This window comes from Microcebus murinus, chromosome 5 (assembly GCF_040939455.1).
Source record: "Microcebus murinus isolate Inina chromosome 5, M.murinus_Inina_mat1.0, whole genome shotgun sequence".
Lineage (NCBI taxonomy): Eukaryota > Metazoa > Chordata > Mammalia > Primates > Cheirogaleidae > Microcebus > Microcebus murinus.
The window spans coordinates 544,155-566,162 of record NC_134108.1 but is presented as its reverse complement, the minus strand read 5'-3'; the positions used below and the strand labels follow the sequence as shown (position 1 = coordinate 566,162).

Below are 22,008 nucleotides of genomic sequence, written 5' to 3'. Positions count from 1 at the left end.
AACCAAAGAACAAATTATAAAACAGAATCAACCAAATATCAGGAAATTTTTATAGGTGTATGGAGTGGGATATTTTCATCATCAATAAGTTGTGGTCCTTTTATTATTTTAAAATAAACGATTTAGGTTAGAACATTTGTTATTGATATTTTGATCTTTTTTCCAGATTATATGTGTGACAGTTATTTTTAAAATTGTTTAAAAGTTCATACAAGATAGAAAAATTGATGTGTGAAAAGTGAAAGCCCTTAGGAATCCCATCTCCCAGAAGTTACTGTGAATGATTGGGCATCTTTGTGTGCATATTTTTTCTGAGTGCACGGACACGTGTGGTTCACGGGAAGACATGCATTGCTTTGCAGCTGCTGTTCTTCAGCAGCGTGTGGGTGGCATCTTTGTTCTGCCCTGTTCTCCTTAGCAGCTGTTTGACGTTCCGTTTTATCAACATATCATTACTTATCTAAGTGGTCCTTCACTGAGGGGTGGGCTGTGGTTTTTCCTGATGTGGAAAATTACTAATTATGGTGCCGAAATGAATGGCCGTTCATGTGAGTGCTTGCTTGTGCAAGTAAATTTGTAAAACAGAGAGCTGCTGTTCTAAGACAGAACTTGTCAATAGGATTTTGTTTTTATTTCCATTTCTTTTTTGTGATATTCTGCTACTGTTTTTGTGTCTACTAAATGTTTGTGATTCTTTTGTGAACTCACTGCTGTCTTTTGCTGCGTTTTGTTCAGTTGTACTGTGTCTGCCGGCGTCAGCCTGTTTGCTGTTTCCGCTGAGCATGTTGCTGGTTCCTTGTCGTTAGGTTTTGGTTTTTCTCCTTGGCTTCTGCGTCTGGAGTCATCCTGGAGAGACTCTTTGCTTTTCAGAATTATAAATATATTTGTATATTTCCCCTGGTACTTTTATAATTTCTTTTTTTCCATTTACATCTTTTGACCCAACCGGGATTTTTTGCATCCTGGGCGTGCGGTGGAGAACAGGGTGGGCTGTGGGCGCCTGGCCTCTGCCCTGCGGTGCTACAGGGTGTCTTAGCGCCACTCAGAGAATCGCCATCTTTTGTGGCGTGCGCCGGGCTCTGTCCTGAGCTCTCTTTGCTAACAGCTTCATGACACAGGTTAGTATCTGTAAGATTAGTTCCTCATTACTCTTCTCAGAATTTTCCCACCTGTTCTCTAAGTGTTACTATTCTGTGTGAACTCTAGTAGTTGAGCACAAAACCCCAAAAGCAAACAGAGAGGAGTGAGCTCCTGGATAATCGCATTTTTGGATTATTATTTGAATTATTATTATTTGGATTATTATTATTGGATTATATTGGATTATTATTATTGGATCATATTGGATTATTATTGGGTTGTAATAATATATTATTGGATAATTATTGGATTATTTTGATTATTATTATTTGGATTATTATTTTGGATTATTATTTTTGGATTATTTTGGATGGATAATGGCATTTTTATGGTATTGGGCACATCCAGTGACGTGGTCTGGCTCCACCCTCACGCCCCCCCATGCACTCCTTGCACCCCGGGCCTCCCCACCCAGGCACTGCCGCCATGCTCAGTGTCCTGGGCTCTCTCCTCAGTCCACTCAACCCTGTGTCCTAAAACTATGCCCCAAGTCTGTACTTCCTCTCTCGCAGGCCACTGGGTCAGGCCATCGCAGCTTTCCCCTAAGACTGATGGTGCCGCTGGTCTCCCGCCGTGTCCTGTGACACCGTGGTCTCCATGCCACCGCAGCAGCTGGGGCGATGCACACATCTCACCCCTGCTCAGACTCAGACTCCTGTGGGCTCGCGTCCGAGGACAAGCCAGGTGCCTGCAGGCCACCCTGTGTCCCCAGGGACTCATCCGGGCCGCAGGCTGCGTGTGCCTCTGTCTGCCCTGCTGGGAGGTCACCCGTGAGGCACCGTTTCTGTCTCCTTGTTCCCATGGAAGGGCTCTTGGACGTCTGGGCGAGCAAGGCTCAGGGGTCCTCTGCAGTTAACTCCCAGCTGTTGCAGTTGCTTGTGTTGTACACAGGCAGCTGTGTTGAGAATTGTAGGTAGTTACTGCTTATTAAATTTGTCACCTGTGAACTCAATGACTTTTTAATGTTTCTAATAGTTTTCAGTTGACTCTCTAGGATTTCCTGGTTTTACAATCATATCAGCTGCAAATAATGTTATTTTTACTTTTTTTCAATATTTATATGTTAAGTGTTTTATAGCTGTGTAATTCTTTTTCACTTGTATCGATTTTTAGTGTTTAAATTACTATTTCCTGGTTTTGTGGTAGAATCTCTTAAATTTCCCAGTTGTTTGCCATCTTCTTCTTTCAGTTCGTTTTGTTGCATCATGGACAGAGAAGTGGATGTTTATCTTGGTTAATCATCTTCATTTAAAATCATCTCGTTGGCTCTGATTTGGCTGCCATGTCAAACCTTTTTTAATGAAGAGTTTTGCCTTGTTACAGCTGAACAGAGTTATTTGAAGGGAGATAATGAGAAATTGAGACTTTAAATGGCTGATGATTCAGTAGGAAAAAACTAAAAGCCTATAACCAAGAGTTGTAGTAACTAATGTTGTTTTCTCTAAACTAGGAGAAGGCAGCGATAAAGCTGCTCCTTGATCTTGCAGAAGGCTATGGCTCCCGCTGCCACCCGGTGTCTCGCCTTAGAAAGCAGGTACGCCAGAGGCAGGTGTTGGGGCAGGGTGCGTGTCTCTGGCACCGTCATCTGCGGAGGGTGCAGTCTGCCTGCCAGCCCCGCCTGTGCGGTGGCCCAGCGTTGCCTGCTGTGCGGCTTTAGCCAAGTCGCTCAGCTTTCTCCCCACGGGTTCTGTGTGGCCGTTGAAGGTGTGGTCAAGCTCACTTCCCCGGCCACACCGCGCTCACCAGGGACTGGGCGCCGGTTTTCTTGGTGCCTCAGCAGGCTGCTGTTTTGCTGCCATTAACCCAGTAGCGGTTTTTGTTTGTCAGTGGTGAGGAATGTCTTCTGAGACACAGGACGAGCTTTGGCTAACTTGTTAATTAAAATAAACAAGAAACATTTAAGCATTCCTGCCAGCAAGTGCCAATGTGGGCATTAGCGAAGGTGCTGACCGGCAGGACGAGGGCAGAACAACAGCGTCACACATGGCGTGGCGCAGCGGAAGTGCAGGAAAGGGCTGCCTCTGAGGGAGGCTGTGTGACAGGGCCGGCAGGTAACGGGTGGGGAGAGACCTGCAAAGGCAGCGTGAGGGGGCAGGGCCTCGAGAGGACCCGCTCAGGTGACACTGTCTCAGGAGGCACAGTGTGAGTTGGAGGGGCACGGCCGCAGCAGAGCAGGGCGAGGAGCGTCTGAGGGGGTCACAGGCCCCCTCAGACTGGCTCGAGCGATGCCGCAGGCCGAGCTGGCCTAGGACCACTCGGGCTAACACTGCTCTTCACCAAGGGAGAAGAACCAGAACTCGCCTGCAGGGAACCAGTGTTGAGAGAGACGGAGCAAGGAGGGAAACTTCTGGAAGGCAGGTTCTACCTTCCGACCTGAGTGGCTGAGTGTCCAGCCTCTCAAGCCCCCTGTGTCCCTGGGCAATATCCTCTCCCCCACCCTGGGAGCCATCTGGGCTCCCTACGGCCTCCTGTTCCTTTTGACCCCTGCCATCCACGGTGTGCGCAGTTTCTGCCTGGCAGCAGTCTCGCTTCTCTGCTTCTGAGGCCTTGCTCTGGAGATTGCCCCAGCTGCCCACGTTCAGGACGGCAACAGCCACTGTTTAATTTGCTCATACTTCAGTGCATCAGAAACCTGGGGACAGTCTGCCGAGGGATCTGACCGTGGCCTCTGCAGTGTTGACAGGCTGCGGTCCCATCTGAGAAGGCCAGGGGCTGGCCAGAGCCTCACGGGGCCCGGCAGAGGCCATCCCAGGTGACAGCTGGCTTCACCCCAAGCACGTACCAGGAGAAGAGGGGAGGCGCCCCATCTCGGACCTGGCTCTGGAAGCTGCGTGGCTTCCGCATTGCACTGAGTTCTGCTGGGTGCAGGGCAGTCACCAGCGCTGGTCCCGGTTCAGGGAGGAGACAGGTCGCTCCCACCGAGAAAGCAGAAGGATTTGCTGACATGCTCACGGCACCCCACACGTTACCTGCCTGCTGGCCCCCGGGGGGTTCACCAGCCTCACCCATCTAGATCAACTGAATAACTGAGACGTACCACCTGGTTTTAAAATGTTGTAGGGTCTGTAACAACTTTACAAATGTGTACTTTCTAGACAGTGATTTAACATCCCTCACACATAAAAAATAAATTTTCTAGGATATTGTTGTACAATCTTCATAAGCAGTTAAATGTTTCCCTGCAGCTGCTGAGCTGTGAGAAGAGCATTGGGGCTTGGCCTCTGCTGCCTTTTCCTGAGGAGCCCGTTCAGGAAGCGGTCAGGTGTGTGCCAACCAGGGCTTCCATACACCTGGGGGTCAGCCCACATAGGGGACAGTCAGGTATCTGTCATCCTGCAGACCTAGGGGTAGAACCCACATAGGGGACAGCCGGGTGTCTGTCATCCTGCAGACCTAGGGGTAGAACCCACATAGGGGACAGTCAGGTATCTGTCATCCTGCAGACCTAGGGGTAGAACCCACATAGGGGACAGCCGGGTATCTGTCATCCTGCAGACCTAGGGGTAGAACCCACTAGGGGACAGCCAGATGTCTGTCATCCTGCAGACCTAGGGGTAGAACCCACATAGGGGACAGCCGGGTATCTGTCATCCTGCAGACCTAGGGGTAGAACCCACTAGGGGACAGCCAGGTGTCTGTCATCCTGCAGACCTAGGGGTAGAACCCACATAGGGGACAGTCAGGTGTCTGTCATCCTGCAGACCTAGGGGTAGAACCCACTAGGGGACAGCCAGGTGTCTGTCATCCTGCAGACCTAGGGGTAGAACCCACTAGGGGACAGCCGGGTATCTGTCATCCTGCAGACCTAGGGGTAGAACCCACTAGGGGACAGCCGGGTATCTGTCATCCTGCAGACCTAGGGGTAGAACCCACTAGGGTCAGCCAGGTACCTGTCATCCTTCAGACCTAGGGATAGAACCCACATAGGGGACAGCCAGGTGTCTGTCATCCTGCAGACCTAGGGGTAGAACCCACTGGGGGACAGCTGGTGTCTGTCATCCTGCAGACCTAGGGGTAGAACCCACTAGGGGACAGCCAGGTATCTGTCATCGTGCAGACCTAGGGGTAGAACCCACTAGGGGACAGCCAGGTGTCTGTCATCCTGCAGACCTAGGGGTAGAACCCACTGGGGGACAGCCAGGTGTCTGTCATCGTGCAGACCTAGGGGTAGAACCCACTAGGGGACAGTCAGGTATCTGTCATCCTTCAGACCTAGGGGTAGAACCCACCAGGGGACAGCCAGGTGTCTGTCATCCTGCAGACCTAGGGATAGAACCCACTGGGGGACAGCCAGGTGTCTGTCATCGTGCAGACCTAGGGGTAGAACCCACCAGAGGACAGCCTGGTGTCTGTCATCCTGCAGACCTAGGGGTAGAACCCACTGGGGGACAGCCAGGTGTCTGTCATCGTGCACCCCTAGGGGTAGAACCCACCAGGGGACAGCCCAGGGTCTGTCATCCTGCAGACCTAGGGGTAGAACCCACTAGGGGACAGCCAGGTGTCTGTCATCCTGCAGACCTAGGGGTAGAACCCACATAGGGGACAGTCAGGTGTCTGTCATCCTGCAGACCTAGGGGTAGAACCCACTAGGGGACAGCCAGGTGTCTGTCATCCTGCAGACCTAGGGGTAGAACCCACTAGGGTCAGCCATGTGTCTGTCATCCTGCAGACCTAGGGGTAGAACCCACTAGGGGACAGCCGGGTATCTGTCATCCTGCAGACCTAGGGGTAGAACCCACTAGGGGACAGCCGGGTATCTGTCATCCTGCAGACCTAGGGGTAGAACCCACTAGGGTCAGCCAGGTACCTGTCATCCTTCAGACCTAGGGATAGAACCCACATAGGGGACAGCCAGGTGTCTGTCATCCTGCAGACCTAGGGGTAGAACCCACTGGGGGACAGCTGGTGTCTGTCATCCTGCAGACCTAGGGGTAGAACCCACTAGGGGACAGCCAGGTATCTGTCATCGTGCAGACCTAGGGGTAGAACCCACTAGGGGACAGCCAGGTGTCTGTCATCCTGCAGACCTAGGGGTAGAACCCACTGGGGGACAGCCAGGTGTCTGTCATCGTGCAGACCTAGGGGTAGAACCCACTAGGGGACAGTCAGGTATCTGTCATCCTTCAGACCTAGGGGTAGAACCCACCAGGGGACAGCCAGGTGTCTGTCATCCTGCAGACCTAGGGATAGAACCCACTGGGGGACAGCCAGGTGTCTGTCATCGTGCAGACCTAGGGGTAGAACCCACCAGAGGACAGCCTGGTGTCTGTCATCCTGCAGACCTAGGGGTAGAACCCACTGGGGGACAGCCAGGTGTCTGTCATCGTGCACCCCTAGGGGTAGAACCCACCAGGGGACAGCCCAGGGTCTGTCATCCTGCAGACCTAGGGGTAGAACCCACTAGGGGACAGCCAGGTGTCTGTCATCCTGCAGACCTAGGGGTAGAACCCACATAGGGGACAGCCAGGTACCTGTCATCCTTCAGACCTAGGGGTAGAACCCACTAGGGGACAGCCAGGTGTCTGTCATCCTGCACCCCTAGGGGTAGAACCCACCAGAGGACAGCCTGGTGTCTGTCATCCTGCAGACCTAAGGGTAGAACCCACTGGGGGACAGCCAGGTGTCTGTCATCCTGCAGACCTAGGGGTAGAACCCACTGGGGGACAGCCCAGGGTCTGTCTCCTGGGGCCCTCACACCTAGTTGTTTCAGTTACAGTTAGTTTCAACAGTACTTTTGACTGGACTGTTGGAAGGTGGGCTGGGTAGGGGGATCTGCGGCTGGTGTCTGGTGCAGTAGAGACCAGCGGGAGGTGGTGCTTGTGTGGCCCTGGCTGGCTAGGAGGCATTTGAAAACGCAGAACATGGAAAGGGGCAGGTTCTATTGGGAACCTAATGGGGTCCACTGAGAAATAGCGGATAATTAAAAAGATGAGTCTGAAGCTCGCCAGAGAAGCGGGGCTGTAGATACCAGTTTCTGAACCGTGGGATACAGCAGACATGGTCGTTCAGGGTGATATAACAGTCCTGGGGCGATTTGTGCAGTGGCTTTTCTCAACGTAGTGCATTTTCTTTAGCATACTGTGTCATTTATTTTTGCCCGTCTCTGTGATGGTGGCTGTTTTAATTCTTTCTGGGAAAGCAGATTAAGCTCTTTATTCAGTGAACCTTAACTTAAAACATTTTGCATAGGCACTAATGTGGGGATTTTAGTTGCTGTCATGTGTCTAAATATTTTCTGTTTTTTAGATTAGAAGACAGTTCTGAAATAGATGCCTGCCACTCCTTAATCACTAAGATTCTGTGTGAGCTCTGTCACCACGGGCCTGAGAGCCATGGTGTTTGTAATGGCGTGGATAAACTCCCCCCTGAGAGGTAAGTTCCAGGACATCCTGAGAATCGTTAAAATGTTGATTAAGCAAATTAGTAAGCTGTGGTATTTTCTGTTTTAAATTACGTAAGGTTGGTAGTAGCATTGGAATCCACCGTTTCTGCCCCAGGAGGAATCATCAGATAAGCTGTGTGCGAGCGTGGGTCTGTCTGATGGGAGTTATAAATGCCCTGTTGTGCTCCTCACAATGAAAGGTTGCGTATTTGACACCCGCCTTGTGTTGCAGTCACAGCCGCGGACCTACGGGTGCACCGAGGGCCTCCCTCACCAGCGGTTCACTCGCGGCAGGCCCAGGCACAGAAGTGGCGGGGGGTCGGTCGTGAGCACGCCCCACAGAGGTGGTTCTCTGGTTTACAGGTGGCCCCAGGTGCTGGGAGAACTCTGCAGCGTCTCTGTCCCCACTCTGTTCTGCCCGAGAGCTGTCCTGGAAGTGGCGGCCGTGCTCCGGAGCATCAGCACGCAGTGCCAGCGCGTGTCCGGCCAGGTCATCGCCGCCTCGGAGCTGAGGCACAGGCAATGGGTGGAGAGGGCGCTGCGGTCGCGCCAGCGGCAGAACTTCCTGCGCATGCTGAGTAGGTGTGCGGCTCACGCCCCGTCTGGAGAAGGCCCCCCGGGGCGGAGGTTCTCTCTGGACGCAGCACTCCCTCGCTCTTACCTGTGGCCGTCAGGGCGGTGGGTCAGGCCACAGAGCGAGCGAGTGCTCCCACCACGCTCTTCAGAAACACCACAGGGGCTGGCAGGGCGGTTGCCTGCTGCATCACTCATTGCCACACGTGTGTGTGATCCTTGCAGACTTTGTGAATTTTTATTTTATAATCTGCGTCCGTTTTCCAGCTCACTCCAGGGCAGAGCTGTGGATGGCCAGAGCCCATCCGGTTGCTCAGGGTGCAGGGTGGTCCTCCATGGGACACACGCCCTCACTCACACAGGGACAGTGTGGACGTACTCACGCTCCTCCTGTGCACGCCTCTGGGTGTGCAGGAAGCCCACACAGACACAGGAGAACACAGGAGCGCCACACGACAGTGGCCCCGGCAGGAATCGGTTCTTTTCTCACCAGTGACGAAATGATATTGAATGAAAGGACGTCATTCCAGGACTTGCTGTACTTATTTTCAGAGGAAGTTACAGTGCATATTATTTAAAATACCACTTGTAATTTTGGCATATGGGAATGTGGGTTGTACCCATCCAAATGAACGTTTGGATGTAAAATGCAGCAGGGGATGAACTTGGGCATATGGTGTTGTGGTTTCCTCACTTACAGTGTGTGTTTTGGAAGGGGCCACATCCTTAAGAAATGACTGTTTTGAAACAATCTCTGGAGTTTTTGGGTTGAGTGGCGTTTATGTCTCTGAAGCTCGTGCTCAGTGTTGCTGGGTTGCTCTCCAGGAGGGCAGTGCCGAGTTCACATTCTTGCCAGTCATGATGTGTAAGACAGTGTCGTTCCCTCACCTTGCTCCCAAAGTGGAATATTTTTAAACGTCGGAGCTGGTTTCGTGGGAAAACTTTAGTTGGGGTTTCTTTGAGTCCAGTGACGCTGAGCACATTCTCAGACCCCACTGTTTGTGCCTGTCTCGTGTGAGTTCTCACCGTCAGCCTGGCACCGAGGCAGAGGTGCTGGCGGGGCGGGGCTGTGCTGGGGCCACGGGTGGGTGCAGAGGGCGGAGCCTGGCCGGCCAGACCTGGGAGCTGGGTGTGCCTGCGTCCAGGAGCAGAGGTCGCGGGTTGTGGCCGCACTGAGGGCCTGGTGACTGGGGTGGTTGAAAATGGCATTGGCTGCAAGAAACTGCCTTTCTTTATAGAAGTGGAGATGCCTGTTTGTTGACTTTGATCTCCTTTTACCCGTTTTCAGTGTCAGGCTCCTGTCCCCTGCGCTTTACCTGATTCTGTTGCTCGTTGCACTGGAATTGGTCAACATCCATGCCGTTTCTGGGAAATCTGCTTGCGAGTGTCGGCAGTACCTGAAGTAAGTGTGTCTACGTCGGAAACGAACCGCTGGTCGTCCTCTGTAACTGCACCCCCGTTGGTCGTTGTCTGTGGTGATTTTTATGGGCTCCCACAGACCCTGAGGGCCTAACTGTTCTTCCCCATGCAGTTTGGGGCTGTCAAGTCTGTGACTGTGCAAGACGGACACCGCGTCGGCGTGTCTTTGAACACCTAGGTGAGGACTCTAGGAATAGCATTGCGGGAGGAGCTCCAGGCGCCATCTGTCCCCTCGGTGGGGCCACAGCTGTCCCAGCAGAGGGTCTGGGGGCCGGCCCGCAAGATGGGCTCGTCCCTGTCCAAATGACTCACGACCAGACGTGTAACCAATGGTTTCAAATTCGCAAGTCTGCCTGTTAGGACCGTCCAGATCTAGAGATCTGAAAGTAGGAAAACACCGTGTGCCCGTCACATGGCAGATCCCAGAGCTGAGGAGGCCTCTGGGAAAAGGGCCACCCGAACTGCAGTCTGGGCTCGGGCAGTTGCGGCGTTGGCCTGGCAAGTCCGCGATTGTCGCGCTGGTTTCAAGCTAGCGCTTTGCAGGCGGCGGGCGCCTCAGCGCGTGTTTAAAGTGAACATGAAGATGCGCCTGTGGCCTTTTATGGGAAGCAGCGCAGAATTGCTCAGAGCGTGTGGGTAGCAGACGTGCACGTGTTTGCCGCCGGTGACTCTGGGTCAGTGTGTCTCAGCCGCTACTGGCCGGTGGGGGCCGCGCTGCTCATTGTGGGACGTGTAGCAGCGCCCCAGCCCCTCCACACTGGTGACAGTCAAAAGTGGCTCAGGCATTTCCAGATTCCCCTGGGGAACAGAATCACCCAGCTGAGAGCCACTTCTCTGAATGAAGGACCTGTAGACTTTCATTGTATTAACGAGGTTGGACTTTGTGGATCCACTTACATCAGGATTTTTTCAATAAACGCAGCCTGCCCACTGTATCAGCAGGTCCCCTCCCAACACGGATCGAACATACAGTGTTGTGGACTGCAAAACACAGCGAGGAAAAAGAAACCACTCAGTGCAAAGCCTGCGAGTACAGAGAGCCGACTTTTCATAGCCGAGGTGCTCAGGGCCAGCTGGGACTCGAGTCGTGCAGATTTTGTTACCCGGGGGCCGACTGTGCGTGGTGTGTTTGCGTGTATCGGGTGTCGGCTCGAGCAGGCGGCCTCTAAGATCCCGTCTGGAATTACGTCCTGCCACTTATAAACATAACTTCGGCATTTGAGGGAGTGTATTTACAAAGGTACTTGGGTTTTGTAAGGTTTGGGGAGCCCGTCCAAGTGCACGGTGGCATTTACATTCCAGCATTTTTCTCTTCCCTCTAATTTGCTTTTTCTTATTTTAGTTTTATATGTATTTATTTTTCTTGAATCCTCAGACAAAAACTAATCAGCATTTAGGAATAATTCCAAGAACGAAGAGAAGACACTGAAATTGTTACCGTATTTTATCATGGAAAGGATAAAGAAATTAATTTCTTTTCTTTTTTTAACAGGTTCTTAAAGTCAATCTTGCAGTACACTGAGAACCTAGTGGCTTACACCAGCTGTGAAAAGAACAAATGGAATGAAACCATCAGTCTTACACACACAGCTTTGTTGAAAATTTGGACTTTTTGTGAGAAGAAACAAATGTTAGTACACTTAGGCAAGAAATCCACAAGTAAAGCAGTCTTATGAAAACACCTAAAAGTCAGGATGCTTTGGGTTAGAAAACCTAGCTTAAATAGACCTTAACAGCATGTAAATTGAAAATCCAAAGATAGGGCGGATTTCAAGGTCTGTTTGATCAGGGTGCAAGTTCAGTGTCTCTGCAGTGTTGCATTTTGCTCCTCCTGAGGTGCTGGTGTGACCCTCCAGGTGGCTTCTCCTGTGGCGCCAGACGTCTGCAGCGTTTCTGGCTTGACTCCCATAACACGCCATCCAGGGGAAGGGAGAGGTGCTCCTTACCCGTCACCCTGCCTTGCACTCGTGGGTCAGGCCTGGGCGGACGTCCAACCTGCACCGGCCACCAGGCAGAGAGGGTGGCTGGCGTGGGCAGGTCACGGTGCGTCTGGAGCGCGGGGCGGGGCTGGTGCAGCTCGAGCCTCCTGCGTCAGCCCTGAGGACAGCGGCTCCTGAGGGGCGTGGCTGGTGGCAGGTGCTGGTGCTGGCCGCAGGTCTCCAGCCTGCGGTGGCAGGAAGCTCAGAGCCCCTCTGTTTCTCGATGTGGGGGTTAAGTACAGGAACTGGGGAAGTTCAAGGAAAGAGGGCCCGGGAGGCTTCCAGCAGTAGGCTGGGCGGGAAAGGTCCCAGGCACCAACCCAGGATTCCGAAGTCTCCAGGGGTCTTGGGGGTCTCCAGGACCCCTGGGCAGCTGTCCCGACCCCAGGTCTGCCTGTGCATTGCCCACACCACTCAGTGTGGGCAGGTGGAGCCCCAGACACGCGCCCACCCCTTCTCCCGGGCTGCCCTGTTTCCCGAGACAGGCAGGGGCAGTCGCCCGGGACGCCAGCATGGACGCTTCTGTGCCTGTGCTCATTGGCACAAGGCACCTAGTGCGGGTAGGTGGCAGCTGTGGCCGCAGGGTGGTGGGACGCTCCTCGAGTTGCTCTGTGGAAACGTTCCTGCTTTGGGAATGAAGATGCCCAAACCAGAGCCCAGAGCTGTGCGGTGAGAGCCCAGAAGGTGGCCAGCGGCCCATGGGGCTGTGCGAGGGGCCGTCCCACTCCGTGTGCACCCCCTGGGGCAGCCACGCCACACCCTGCAGACGCCCCGCACAGGCACCGCAGCCTCTGCGCTGCCCTGCTAGTCTCAGGGCTGTCCGCTCGCTGCTGCTGGCGCTGAGGGCTGCGCAGTCGGGGGCCTGGTCCCGAGCTGTGTGAGATGGCTCTGGAGGCAGCACCGTGAGTGGCCGTGGTGCGTGTGGTCTCTGTGAGCCCGGCAGTGCGAGGGCGTCGCTGCCCCTTCCCGGGTGGGGCCCGCAGGATCCGGCTGTTACTTCTGGGTGATGTTTTCACTGGAGGGATGGGGTTGGTCCCTCCTGGTAGCAGGTTTGACGTCTAGCGGTGCGCTGTGGCCAGACCCGCCCGGGAGGGAGCCTGTGTGGCGGAGACCGTCTGTGACGTCCCTGCCTCCACGGCCACTCTGCTTATGAGACCCCCGGGCACGGGTGGGGCGGCTGGCGGGAGAGGTCGTTGGGAGCAACCTCTGCGGGGCGTGCGGATGGTGTGCCCTCTAGGGGAGGGACACAGGCATCCTTTCCCACCGCCATTTCTGGAGACCCACTCACCCCGTCCTCAGTCCCCGGCCATGCTCCAGAGAGCGCTTGTCACCGATTTCCCGTCTGCTCCTTCCGAGACGCTGCCCGTCCAGCCAGACTGACTGCTGCCCGCTTGGCGGGGGTGGCTGCCCCTGGCCGTCGCCCTTCCGGAGTGAGCGCTGCACGTGTGAGCTGGCGGGTTCTCCCCGCTGCTCTCGAGTGGGTGTCGTGCCGACTGCCGTCCCGGGTGAGTGGCGTCGGCACTTTTGCAGCAATCGGGTCCTTTTCATTGCAGCTGAGTGGTCACGGGAGCGTCGTGAGGCTGCGGGTGCGTGATAATGCGGGGAGCCGTCGGCACAGCCGTGTGGGCACCGGGACAGCCTGAGCTGTCTGGTCACGAGGTCTGTGCCTTTGAGACACGCGGAAGCCCAGGCTTGTGTGTACGTGTCACCTCAGTGTGACAAAGAGCACAGCACCGCCCAGCCCAGTGGCGCCATGTAACAGGTAACAGTTTGTCGGCTCGCGTGCCGGCGTGACTGGCTGCTCCGTGGTGTATCCACCGGGGCCCCGAAGGCGGGCCGGGAGCAGGCTCCCCAAGGGAGAACGATATCTGTGGGAGAGAGCAGGGCTTCGTCCCTGAACTCAGGGCCCGTCCGTGGCTCCGTGGGCACCTGCTCTGCCAGACGCTGCCTGTCGGAGCTGGGTGGCGCCACGCTCTCGGGGGATCGGCTTTGTCACCAGCCTTGGGCAGAGGCTGTTCTCGCTCTGACCTGGTGCGGATCTGACAGCTTAACAGCTTGAATTGGAAGTGGTCAAGTCTGGGAAATGTTGCTTCCGGAACCCCAGAGACACCCAAGATTGTGCCTTTCTTGGTAGCGGCAGATGCAGGACGCACAGCTGTCCTCCCCCTTGGAGAACACGTCGCCAGATCGCTGTGCCCGAGAAACCCCAAGGCAGCGTCCCCCCAGTCACAGGTTTCTGTCCCTCGCTAGAGCACTCAAACATGCCCTGGGGAATCTGTCCTCCCTGTCCCTGTCTCGGCGCTGCGGTGCTGCCCCCTCCTGGTGTCTTGTTGGATACACCCAGGGGACGTGGCCACTGAGACCACGGAGGCTGCTGGGCCCCCCTCCAGTGTGTTTATGGGGGCTGAGCAGGCCACATGCTTAAGCAAAACACGCTCCCACACACCTGTCCTCCCAGACTTGGGTCTCTCCCTCTAGGGCGTGGAGAGAGTTCACTGAGTGTCGGCCTCTGCAGAGTCTGGGGTCAGAGCCTCAGCGTCTGAATTGGGGGACACAGCCCCTAACAGAGTCCGTGGAGGAAGGGAAAAAACTTGAATGAGGGCCCTCGGGTTTTCATTCTGCGCCAGGCCCCACAGACAATGCAGGCAGCGTGTGCGTGTCTGTCTCGGGCCCTGAGGTGGGAAACGGTCTCCCTGGGAGCATGTCACAAAAGGCCTGGCCCCGTGAGGGTGTCTCTGTGAGATCCCAGGGGTGTGCCTTACGGAGGGAGCAACGGGGCATCTCCCGGTGCCGGGCTAACCCTGCAGGCAGCATGGCACTCGCAGTCCAAGGAACCGTTGCCTGCCGGGTGTGCGGGGGGGCTCTGTGCACTGCACCCCTCGGAGGCTCGGCGAGCTGGAGCGGCCTGGGCCATGCAGACGCTCTGGGGCCCTGCCACGGGCTTCTTCCCGCCCCTTGGTGTTTTCCCTGTCGACCCACGGCCTTCTGATGGACACTCCCCCAGTCACGTGTCACTACATCACGCAGCTCACAACCACGTTGTTTATTGCCGAAACACCTCGTCTTTCCTTAAATGGTGTGACAGCTCCCTGCCCTTAATTGAGTTAGTTTGGAATTTAACCCTGAGGGCCAAACGCCCTCATTCTGGAGGTGCGTGGGCTCGCTGCTGTCAGACGAGAGCTGGTTTCTGCTGCCGGTTGGTTGGTGAGCGCCGTGCAGCGGGGAGCGCGCGAGACCTGGACGTGGTGTGGCCGCGTCACACTCCCACCTGCTTGTTATTCTCTCGGCTGGCAGAATAACTTCAGCAGACAGATGTCATGGGAGACAAGGGAGAAGTTGAGGACCCGCTAAATTTGTTCTCCATCAAAGGCAGCAATGAAATGGGTGCTCTTAAAAGAGCCACCGAAACCGTCCACGTCCCTGTCCGTTGACCCGCTGGATGGGAGAGTGATGTGGAGCTTCCTGTGGTGGCTCCGGGTCCTCCCGTGTGCACGGAGGTAGCATGAGACATCTTCTTGCCTTTGTGAGTTTTTACGAGACGTGTGAAGGAGTGTTCTGAGCAGCATGTCAAGAGCCTGTCTCCTGGACCCAAACTAATCTACAGAATCAATGCAATACCTATTAAAATCCCATCATCATTCTTCACAGAAATGGAAAAAATAATTTTACACTTCGTTTGGAACCAGAGAAGACCCTGCATATGAAAAGCAATTCTAGGCAATAAAAACAAAATGAGAGATATTAATATGCCAGATATCAAATTATACTACAAAGCTGTAGTAATTAAATCAACATGGTATTGGCACAAAAATAGAAATATTGACCAGTGGAACATACCTGAGAACCCTGATATAAAACCATCCTCATATAGCCATCTAATCTTTGACAAAGCAGACAAAAACATACACTGGGGAAAAGAATCCCTTTTCAATAAATGGTGCTGGGAAAACTGGATAGCCACTTGTAGAAGGCTGAAATAGGATCCACACTTTTCACCTCTTAAAAAATAGACTCACGCTGGATAACAGACTTAAACCTAAGGTATGAAACTATTAGAATTCTAGAGGAAAATGTTGGAAACACTCTCCTAGACATAGGCCTAGGCAAAGAATTTATGAAGAAGACCCCAAAGGCAATCACAGCAACAAAAATAAATAAATGGGACATGATCAAACTAAAAAGCTTCTGCATGCCAAAGAAACAGTCATGAAAGTAAACAGACAACCTACAGAATGGGAGAAAATTTTCGCATCCTACACATCTGATAAGAGGCTGATAACTAGAATCTACTTAGAACTCACGAAAATCAGCAAGAAAAAATCAACCCTATCAAGAAGTGGGCAAAGGACATGAACAGAAACTTTTCTAAAGAAGACAGAATAATGGCTAACAAACATATGAAGCAATGCTCAACATCTCTAATCATCAGGGAAATGCAAATAAAAACTACAATGAGATATCATTTATTTCCAGTAAGAATGGCCTTTATCAAAATGCCCCAAAACAATAGATGTTGGCGTGGATGCAGAGAGAGAGGAACACTCCTACACTGCTGGTGGGACTGCAAACTAGTTCAACCTCTGTGGAAAGCAATATGGAGATACCTTAAAGTGATACAAGTGGATCTACTATTTGATCTAGCAATCCCATTACTGGGCATCTACCCAAAAGATCCAATGACACTCTACAAAAAAGACACCTGCACTCGAATGTTTATAGCAGCACAATTCATAATTGCAAAGCCGTGGAAACAACCCAAGTGCCCATCAATTCATGAGTGGATTAATAAAATGTGGTATATGTATACCATGGAGTACTATTCAGCTCTAAGAAACAATGGTGATATAGCACATCTTGTATTTTCCTGGATAGAGTTGGAACCCATACTACTAAGTAAAGTATCCCAAGAGTGGAAAAACAAGCACCACATGTACTCACCAGCAAATTGGTATTAACTGAGCAGCACCTAAGTGGTCACATAGGAACTACAGTAATTGGGTATTGGGCAGGGGGGAGGGGGGTGGGTATGTACATACATAATGAGTGAGATGTGCACCATCTGGGGGATGGTCACGCTGGAAGCTCAGACTTGTGGGGGAGGACAAGGGCATTATTTGAAACCTTAAAATTTGTACCCTCATAATATGCTGAAATAAAAAAAAAAAAAAGAAAATGTCCCAGCTGATATGACGATGTCTTTTATACCTTCTTCTGTTTGTTTTTTATCCAAAGGTCACTACTGTTTTTAGTTACTATATCTTTTTATTGTTTCAGTCTAGAATAGTTTCCTAGCTTTTAAATTTTTTTGTTTCCATTATGTGGATATTTTTGAGGTATTTAAGTCAGTTTTACAGAATTGGTATTTAAATATTTAAATACCAATTTAAGTATTGGTATTTAAGTGGATATTTTTGAGGTATTTAAGTGAGTTTTACATCAATTGGAATTTGATAGTTTCCTCAGATGTGACACTTTTAAAGGAACACAACACATCAGCACACGGGGTCCACATGCATGATGCCACTTCCTTCTTGGTGCATCACATCTGGACACAGGGAACACATACGTGATGCTGCGTGCTCTGTGAATCATGTTAGGAGGCACACGGTGTCAGTTTGCTCTGTGACTGATGCGAAGCTTTGTCCATCTGACATGGGGGACGAGGCCAGGTCTCTTCATCACAAGGTGACTCTTCCTTCCGTCACCGGCAGCTGAGGTGTGCCTCGGTACTTGGACCCGTGCGATGTCCTTCTCCCGATAGCCTCTCTCCAATTTAGAAGCATGTGACGGCAGTCCTTGCCTAACCTGCTTTGTTTATATTAAATTACGATTTTCTTTTTCTGTCATAAGGTCTACGTTGGTCGTCATTTTCCTCTAGAGAAGTGGCGTGTTTTCCCGCAGTGAGTTGCGTGCTACTCGGAGTGTTCCCGGCGGGAATAAAGGCTCTGCCCTCGGCACGTGTAAAGAGCACGCGGGGTGGTGTTGGCACGAAGCCAGCTGCTGTGGCTGCAGTGCAGGCCCCCGGCTCGCTTCCTGCTCGACGGTACCAGCAAGGTCCCGTGGGTGACACGTGTCCACGTTCGTCTCAGCAGCTGTGCTGAGTGTGCTGCATACCAGCTACTGTGCCCATTGCCAAGTGTACAGAAACAGGTATGGCCCTGCCCGGCCCTGCCGTGCCCTCCACTCCAGAGGGCGGGTGGCGTCTGGTTGGCTCTGCGAGGCAGGCGGGAATGAGAAGCCCGCTGTGGTCAGAGCATACGCACTCAGGGTCTCCTCTACGCAAAAGATTCTGAGAAAACCAACCAGAGGAAAAAACAAAGGTGTTATCTAGCGAGTCCATGCTTAGCGCATAGATCATCTGAGCACATCTTGGGGCCTGGCCCCCTTTCTTCCCGGCCAGGACTCCCCCACTGCGTGGACAGTGAGCCGCAAGCCCACCACCCTCTGTCCTCTGCTCACCAGGCTGGGCCGTGGTGGCTCCTGCCTGGGGACCCGTCCAGTGGTCGGCCGCTGCCGCGTGAGGACTCTGCAGGGAACAGAGTGAGGAGCAGCGGCAGCTGGAGCAGGAAGGCGGGCAGGGCCCGGGCTGGGCGGCCACTTGTGGGATTAGCAGGAAGCCTGGAGAGAATAAGTGGAGCAGGCGGGAGGGAGGGAGCCCCCAGGAGCGCGAAGCTCGAGCAGAAACAGCAGCCAGTGCTGCCGCAGCCTCCCCTTCCCAGGGCCAGGCGGGCAGGGAGCTCTCTGCCACTTGGGAGCAGGAGGTGTCACCTCAGGAGCCAGCCCTGGGGAAGGACAAGGTGTCTCCCTGCCAGGACACGGGGCTGGCCCACAGCTCCCTGGCTGCACGGCACGTCCACAACCGCTGGCAGTTTGGTCCCCGTGTCTGCGAAGCGTGGCAGTGACGGCAGCCACCTCACAGATACCACGAGGACAGTGAGGCGATGCCAGGCCCTGCCCAGCCCCCGTCCCCACACGGAGCGTCCACAGCCATCAGCTCCTCCTGGGTTGTTCCTGGAGAGAAGAAGTGATCTGGGGTCACTCCACCGAGAAGTCACGCTGACCTGTGTGAGCGGAGAATGTTTCCCACGTCTACCGAGTGCAGCCGAAGCGGCCTTGGTTTGTCCTTCCCCTCCCCGACCTGCAGCCTCAGGTTCCTGCGCAGCCGGAGGCAGAGCCGGGGCAGTCAGGCGCCCAGCGCTGCGTCCTCCCCTCGGGCCTTCTCACGTGAGTCTGGGCGTGAGGCCCTGGCGGAGCTCCCATCTGCCCCGGCCTCTCGGGGCTTGTCGGCCTTTGCAGAGGGTGTCGTCGGGATGAGGCTCGCCGGTGGAAATGCCGGTGATCCTGCCACACTCTCCTGGCTGCTGACTAAACAGGGCCACGGCGAAGGCTTACTTCTCGTTTTACTTTTTCAGCAAATGGGCAAAGCAGCTACTCTTGCGGATAAACTTGGATTTCTCGCAGCTCTCTGCTGTGGAGCTCTGGTCACGTAGCTTGGGGCCTGTCTGGAGGTGCAGTGCCCCTGGCCAGACACACGATGGCGCCCCCGGGCAAGGCAGCGGCGTGCTGAGCCGGCAGGAGGGATGTCCTTGGCTGTCACGGAGACGAAAGCTGGGAGGGGAGGGGAGGAGTCCTGCGGGGCCATAAATGCAGGTGGAACCTGCTCCCGCCCACCCTCTGGCTGCACACAGGTAGGGCTGCGGCTTCACCAGATGGCGGGAGTGAAACGTTGGACAGAACCTACGAACAGGGACCGCAGGACTCTCACCTGATAAATGAGATGCCACTGTTTGCTTACGTATCGGCCAAGGACAAGGACAACTGCTGTCTAGAACCTTCTATCAGTGAGGGAAGCCCGTGGGCGGGGGCGGCAGCGGGCCAGAGGCCATCGGGGCAGCGTGAGGGGCGCCGGGGCCGCTGAGCCTCGATCCTGCGCGGGGGTGTCTTGCGTGGCAGCTCTTTGTTCAGAGCGAGGACCGAGCTCCTGTGGAGCGGAGTGTTCAGGGCCAGTCTGCTGTGGGAACCGGCACCTAACGACTCGTCTTTATGAGGTGCAGACTGAACTCGCACCTTGGGGTGACCATAAATCTGGGGAGACAGCAGGGCCTCCTCTGCGGAGGGACGTGTGAGGGCTCGTCCAGGCTTTACAGCCGTCGGGAAATTCTTTGCACTGGCTAAAGGGAGCTGGCTGTGGTTGGTGTTAGCTATGCTTAGTAATTGTGGTAAAACTAAAACCCTGCGTTGCCTCAAGGTGTTTGTGAGTAGACCCAAATCCCAGTCTTCCTACAGTTCGTTGCCTCTGGATTTCCTGGGAACCTCAGATAAAATAGTATCAATGTGAATTCATTTGGGACTGTTTAAAATAGATCGGTAATCAAATCGCAGATTTTTTTTTTAAATGAGACCCTGGATGAATGTAGAACATTCTTTTGACAGGTCATTTAATTGATTTAAAATAAGAGTATTTTATGTTAAGTTCAAAAAAACCCCGTCATAAAGCTAAGCCCGGCACCGATGATTACAGTTTGTGAAGCCGGCAGGCACAGACTTCTTGTAAACATTAAATGCCACCATTATGTAAGTAAGCACACTTATTTTCAAAGTACTTTGGCAATCATTAATTGCTCACGTCATCTCCTGAGACAGTATTATTAGTTCCACTTAGAGGGAAGAAACTGAGGCACAGAAACCCCATAACTCCCTGCCCTGCGAGGGGGCAGGAGACACCAGGATCGCGGGCTTGTCCCTTGGGCAGAGCCCGGCTGGCAGCACCCACCCCGTCCCCCTCGCAGCCAAGCTGCGGCCCAGGGCTGCGCTGGCTCCAGTTCTCCCGATAGTCACATCGGGGTGGCACTTGGCAGGTTGGTCATCCCCACGTCTGTTATCTCAAAAATTAGTCCTCGTAGCAACTTGTGAAGGAGGCAATATCAGCCCCATTTCATAGATGGGGAAAGGAAGGGCCATGGAGAAGGTGGCTGGTGTCATCGCAGGTGGTAGAGAGCAGGGTCCCTTCCCGGCCCCGAAGTCCAGCGGCTTCGTCAGAGCAGCAGGCGAGGCCTGCTGGCGGCCTGGGGCGGCAGGCTCAGAGCCCGACGGGCTCCCACGCTCCACCCCTGAGCTCACTAGCTTTATCTAGACGCCTGTGAAACTTTTAGGGCTTCCCTTGTGCCTTCCCGTAGCACAGCATGGTGAATTAACTTGGCAACTCCAGACCACAACTAAATCTTTTAAAAACCTACGCTTGGGCCAGGCGTAGTAGCTCGCACCTATAACCCTAGCACTCTGGGAGGCAGAGGTGGAGGGATCGCTTAAGGCCAAGGGTTTGAGACCATCCTGAGCAAGAGCGAGACCCCGTCTCTACTAAAAATAGAAAAAATTAGCCAGGCATGGTGGCGCATGCCTGTAGTCCCAGCTACTAGGGAGGCTGAGGCAGGAGGATCTCTTGAGCCCAGGAGTGTGAGGTTGCTGTGAGCTAGGCTGGTGCCTCAGCACTCTAACCCGGGCAATAGAGTAAGACTGTCTCAAAAAAAACAATAAAAAACAACCCTCCCCTCTGAGACTTTCCAACCTCTCAGGTCTGTCTGGGGCGCAATCCCGCTGTGAACGGCGGGGCAGCACCGCCAGGCGCCAGCCCCTCCCCCTGCACTAGCGGGTGTCCCCGCGGTGCTGGTTCTCTGGACAGGCCCACTCCCGTCCAGAGGGGATGTCCAGGCTGGGATCAGGTTCCTCTATTTCCAGGTCTTGTTTTTTTCTTTTCCTTCCCTGTAGTAATTGGCAATTCCAGTGTCTTTGGCCTGCATAAAATTTATGCAATAAACAGACACAACAAATCAGAAAACAAATATTTCACGGAGCCGGCACTAAGTGCAGGGCGTCCTGCTGGGGAGGCTGGAGGGCGCCAGACTGGAGAAAAGGTCCCCGGCCCGACAGAGCTCGTGATCTGCAGAGCAGGGCAGACTCGCCGCAGACACGGCCACGACCGACGCCAGTGGCCAGTGGGGACGCGCAGCGAATGCGCTGTGGCAGCTCAGGAAGGAGGCACCGTGGCCAGCCTGGGCCAGCAGGGAGGGCCGGGGCTGCTCCCTCAGGGCCACACGCCCTCCCCAGCTCCCGTCTTTCCCGCACACCGTCTGGCCACGTGCTGTGGAGTCCTCAGAGGACAGACCCTTGAGAAGAGCAGCCTGACCGTTAAACAAAACAACAAAACGACAGCCAAGCCGAGGAAGAAGGCTGACAAGAACTGGGTGGCGTGTGGGAGGGAGGCCGCAGGTCGTCCTGGTGTCGGGACAACAGGGCTGGGAGACAGATGACCCCAGAAACACCAGGGTAGAGGCCCTGGCGGCCACAGGCCCCCGCTGAGGGTCTCCAGTCCTGGCGGCTGGCTGGGGGACACTCTGGCGTGAGGCCGGTGCAGGACCTGAGGGACGGTGGCTGCAGCTCAGACCTGAAGAGAGCGGTGTGGAGCCGAGGAGAGCTGAGTGCGTGGGGGATTCCAGGAGGTGCCGGAAGGACGAGAAA

At 54.1% G+C, this 22,008-nt stretch overlaps 1 protein-coding gene across 1 annotated transcript in view; it reads left to right on the top strand.

The window, feature by feature from the left end:
- The window catches only part of ERMARD (ER membrane associated RNA degradation), a 33,648-nt gene extending 17,144 nt beyond the window's left edge, over positions 1-16,504 (top strand). Inside the window, exons 13-18 of the mRNA XM_020287316.2 lie at positions 2,591-2,674; positions 4,326-4,402; positions 7,387-7,512; positions 7,886-8,104; positions 9,384-9,497; positions 11,007-16,504. Coding sequence (XP_020142905.2) covers positions 2,591-2,674; positions 4,326-4,402; positions 7,387-7,512; positions 7,886-8,104; positions 9,384-9,497; positions 11,007-11,190 — 804 coding nt within the window. The 3' untranslated portion in view covers positions 11,191-16,504. The remainder of the gene's footprint in view (positions 1-2,590; positions 2,675-4,325; positions 4,403-7,386; positions 7,513-7,885; positions 8,105-9,383; positions 9,498-11,006) is intronic.
- The last annotated feature ends 5,504 nt before the right edge of the window (positions 16,505-22,008 follow it).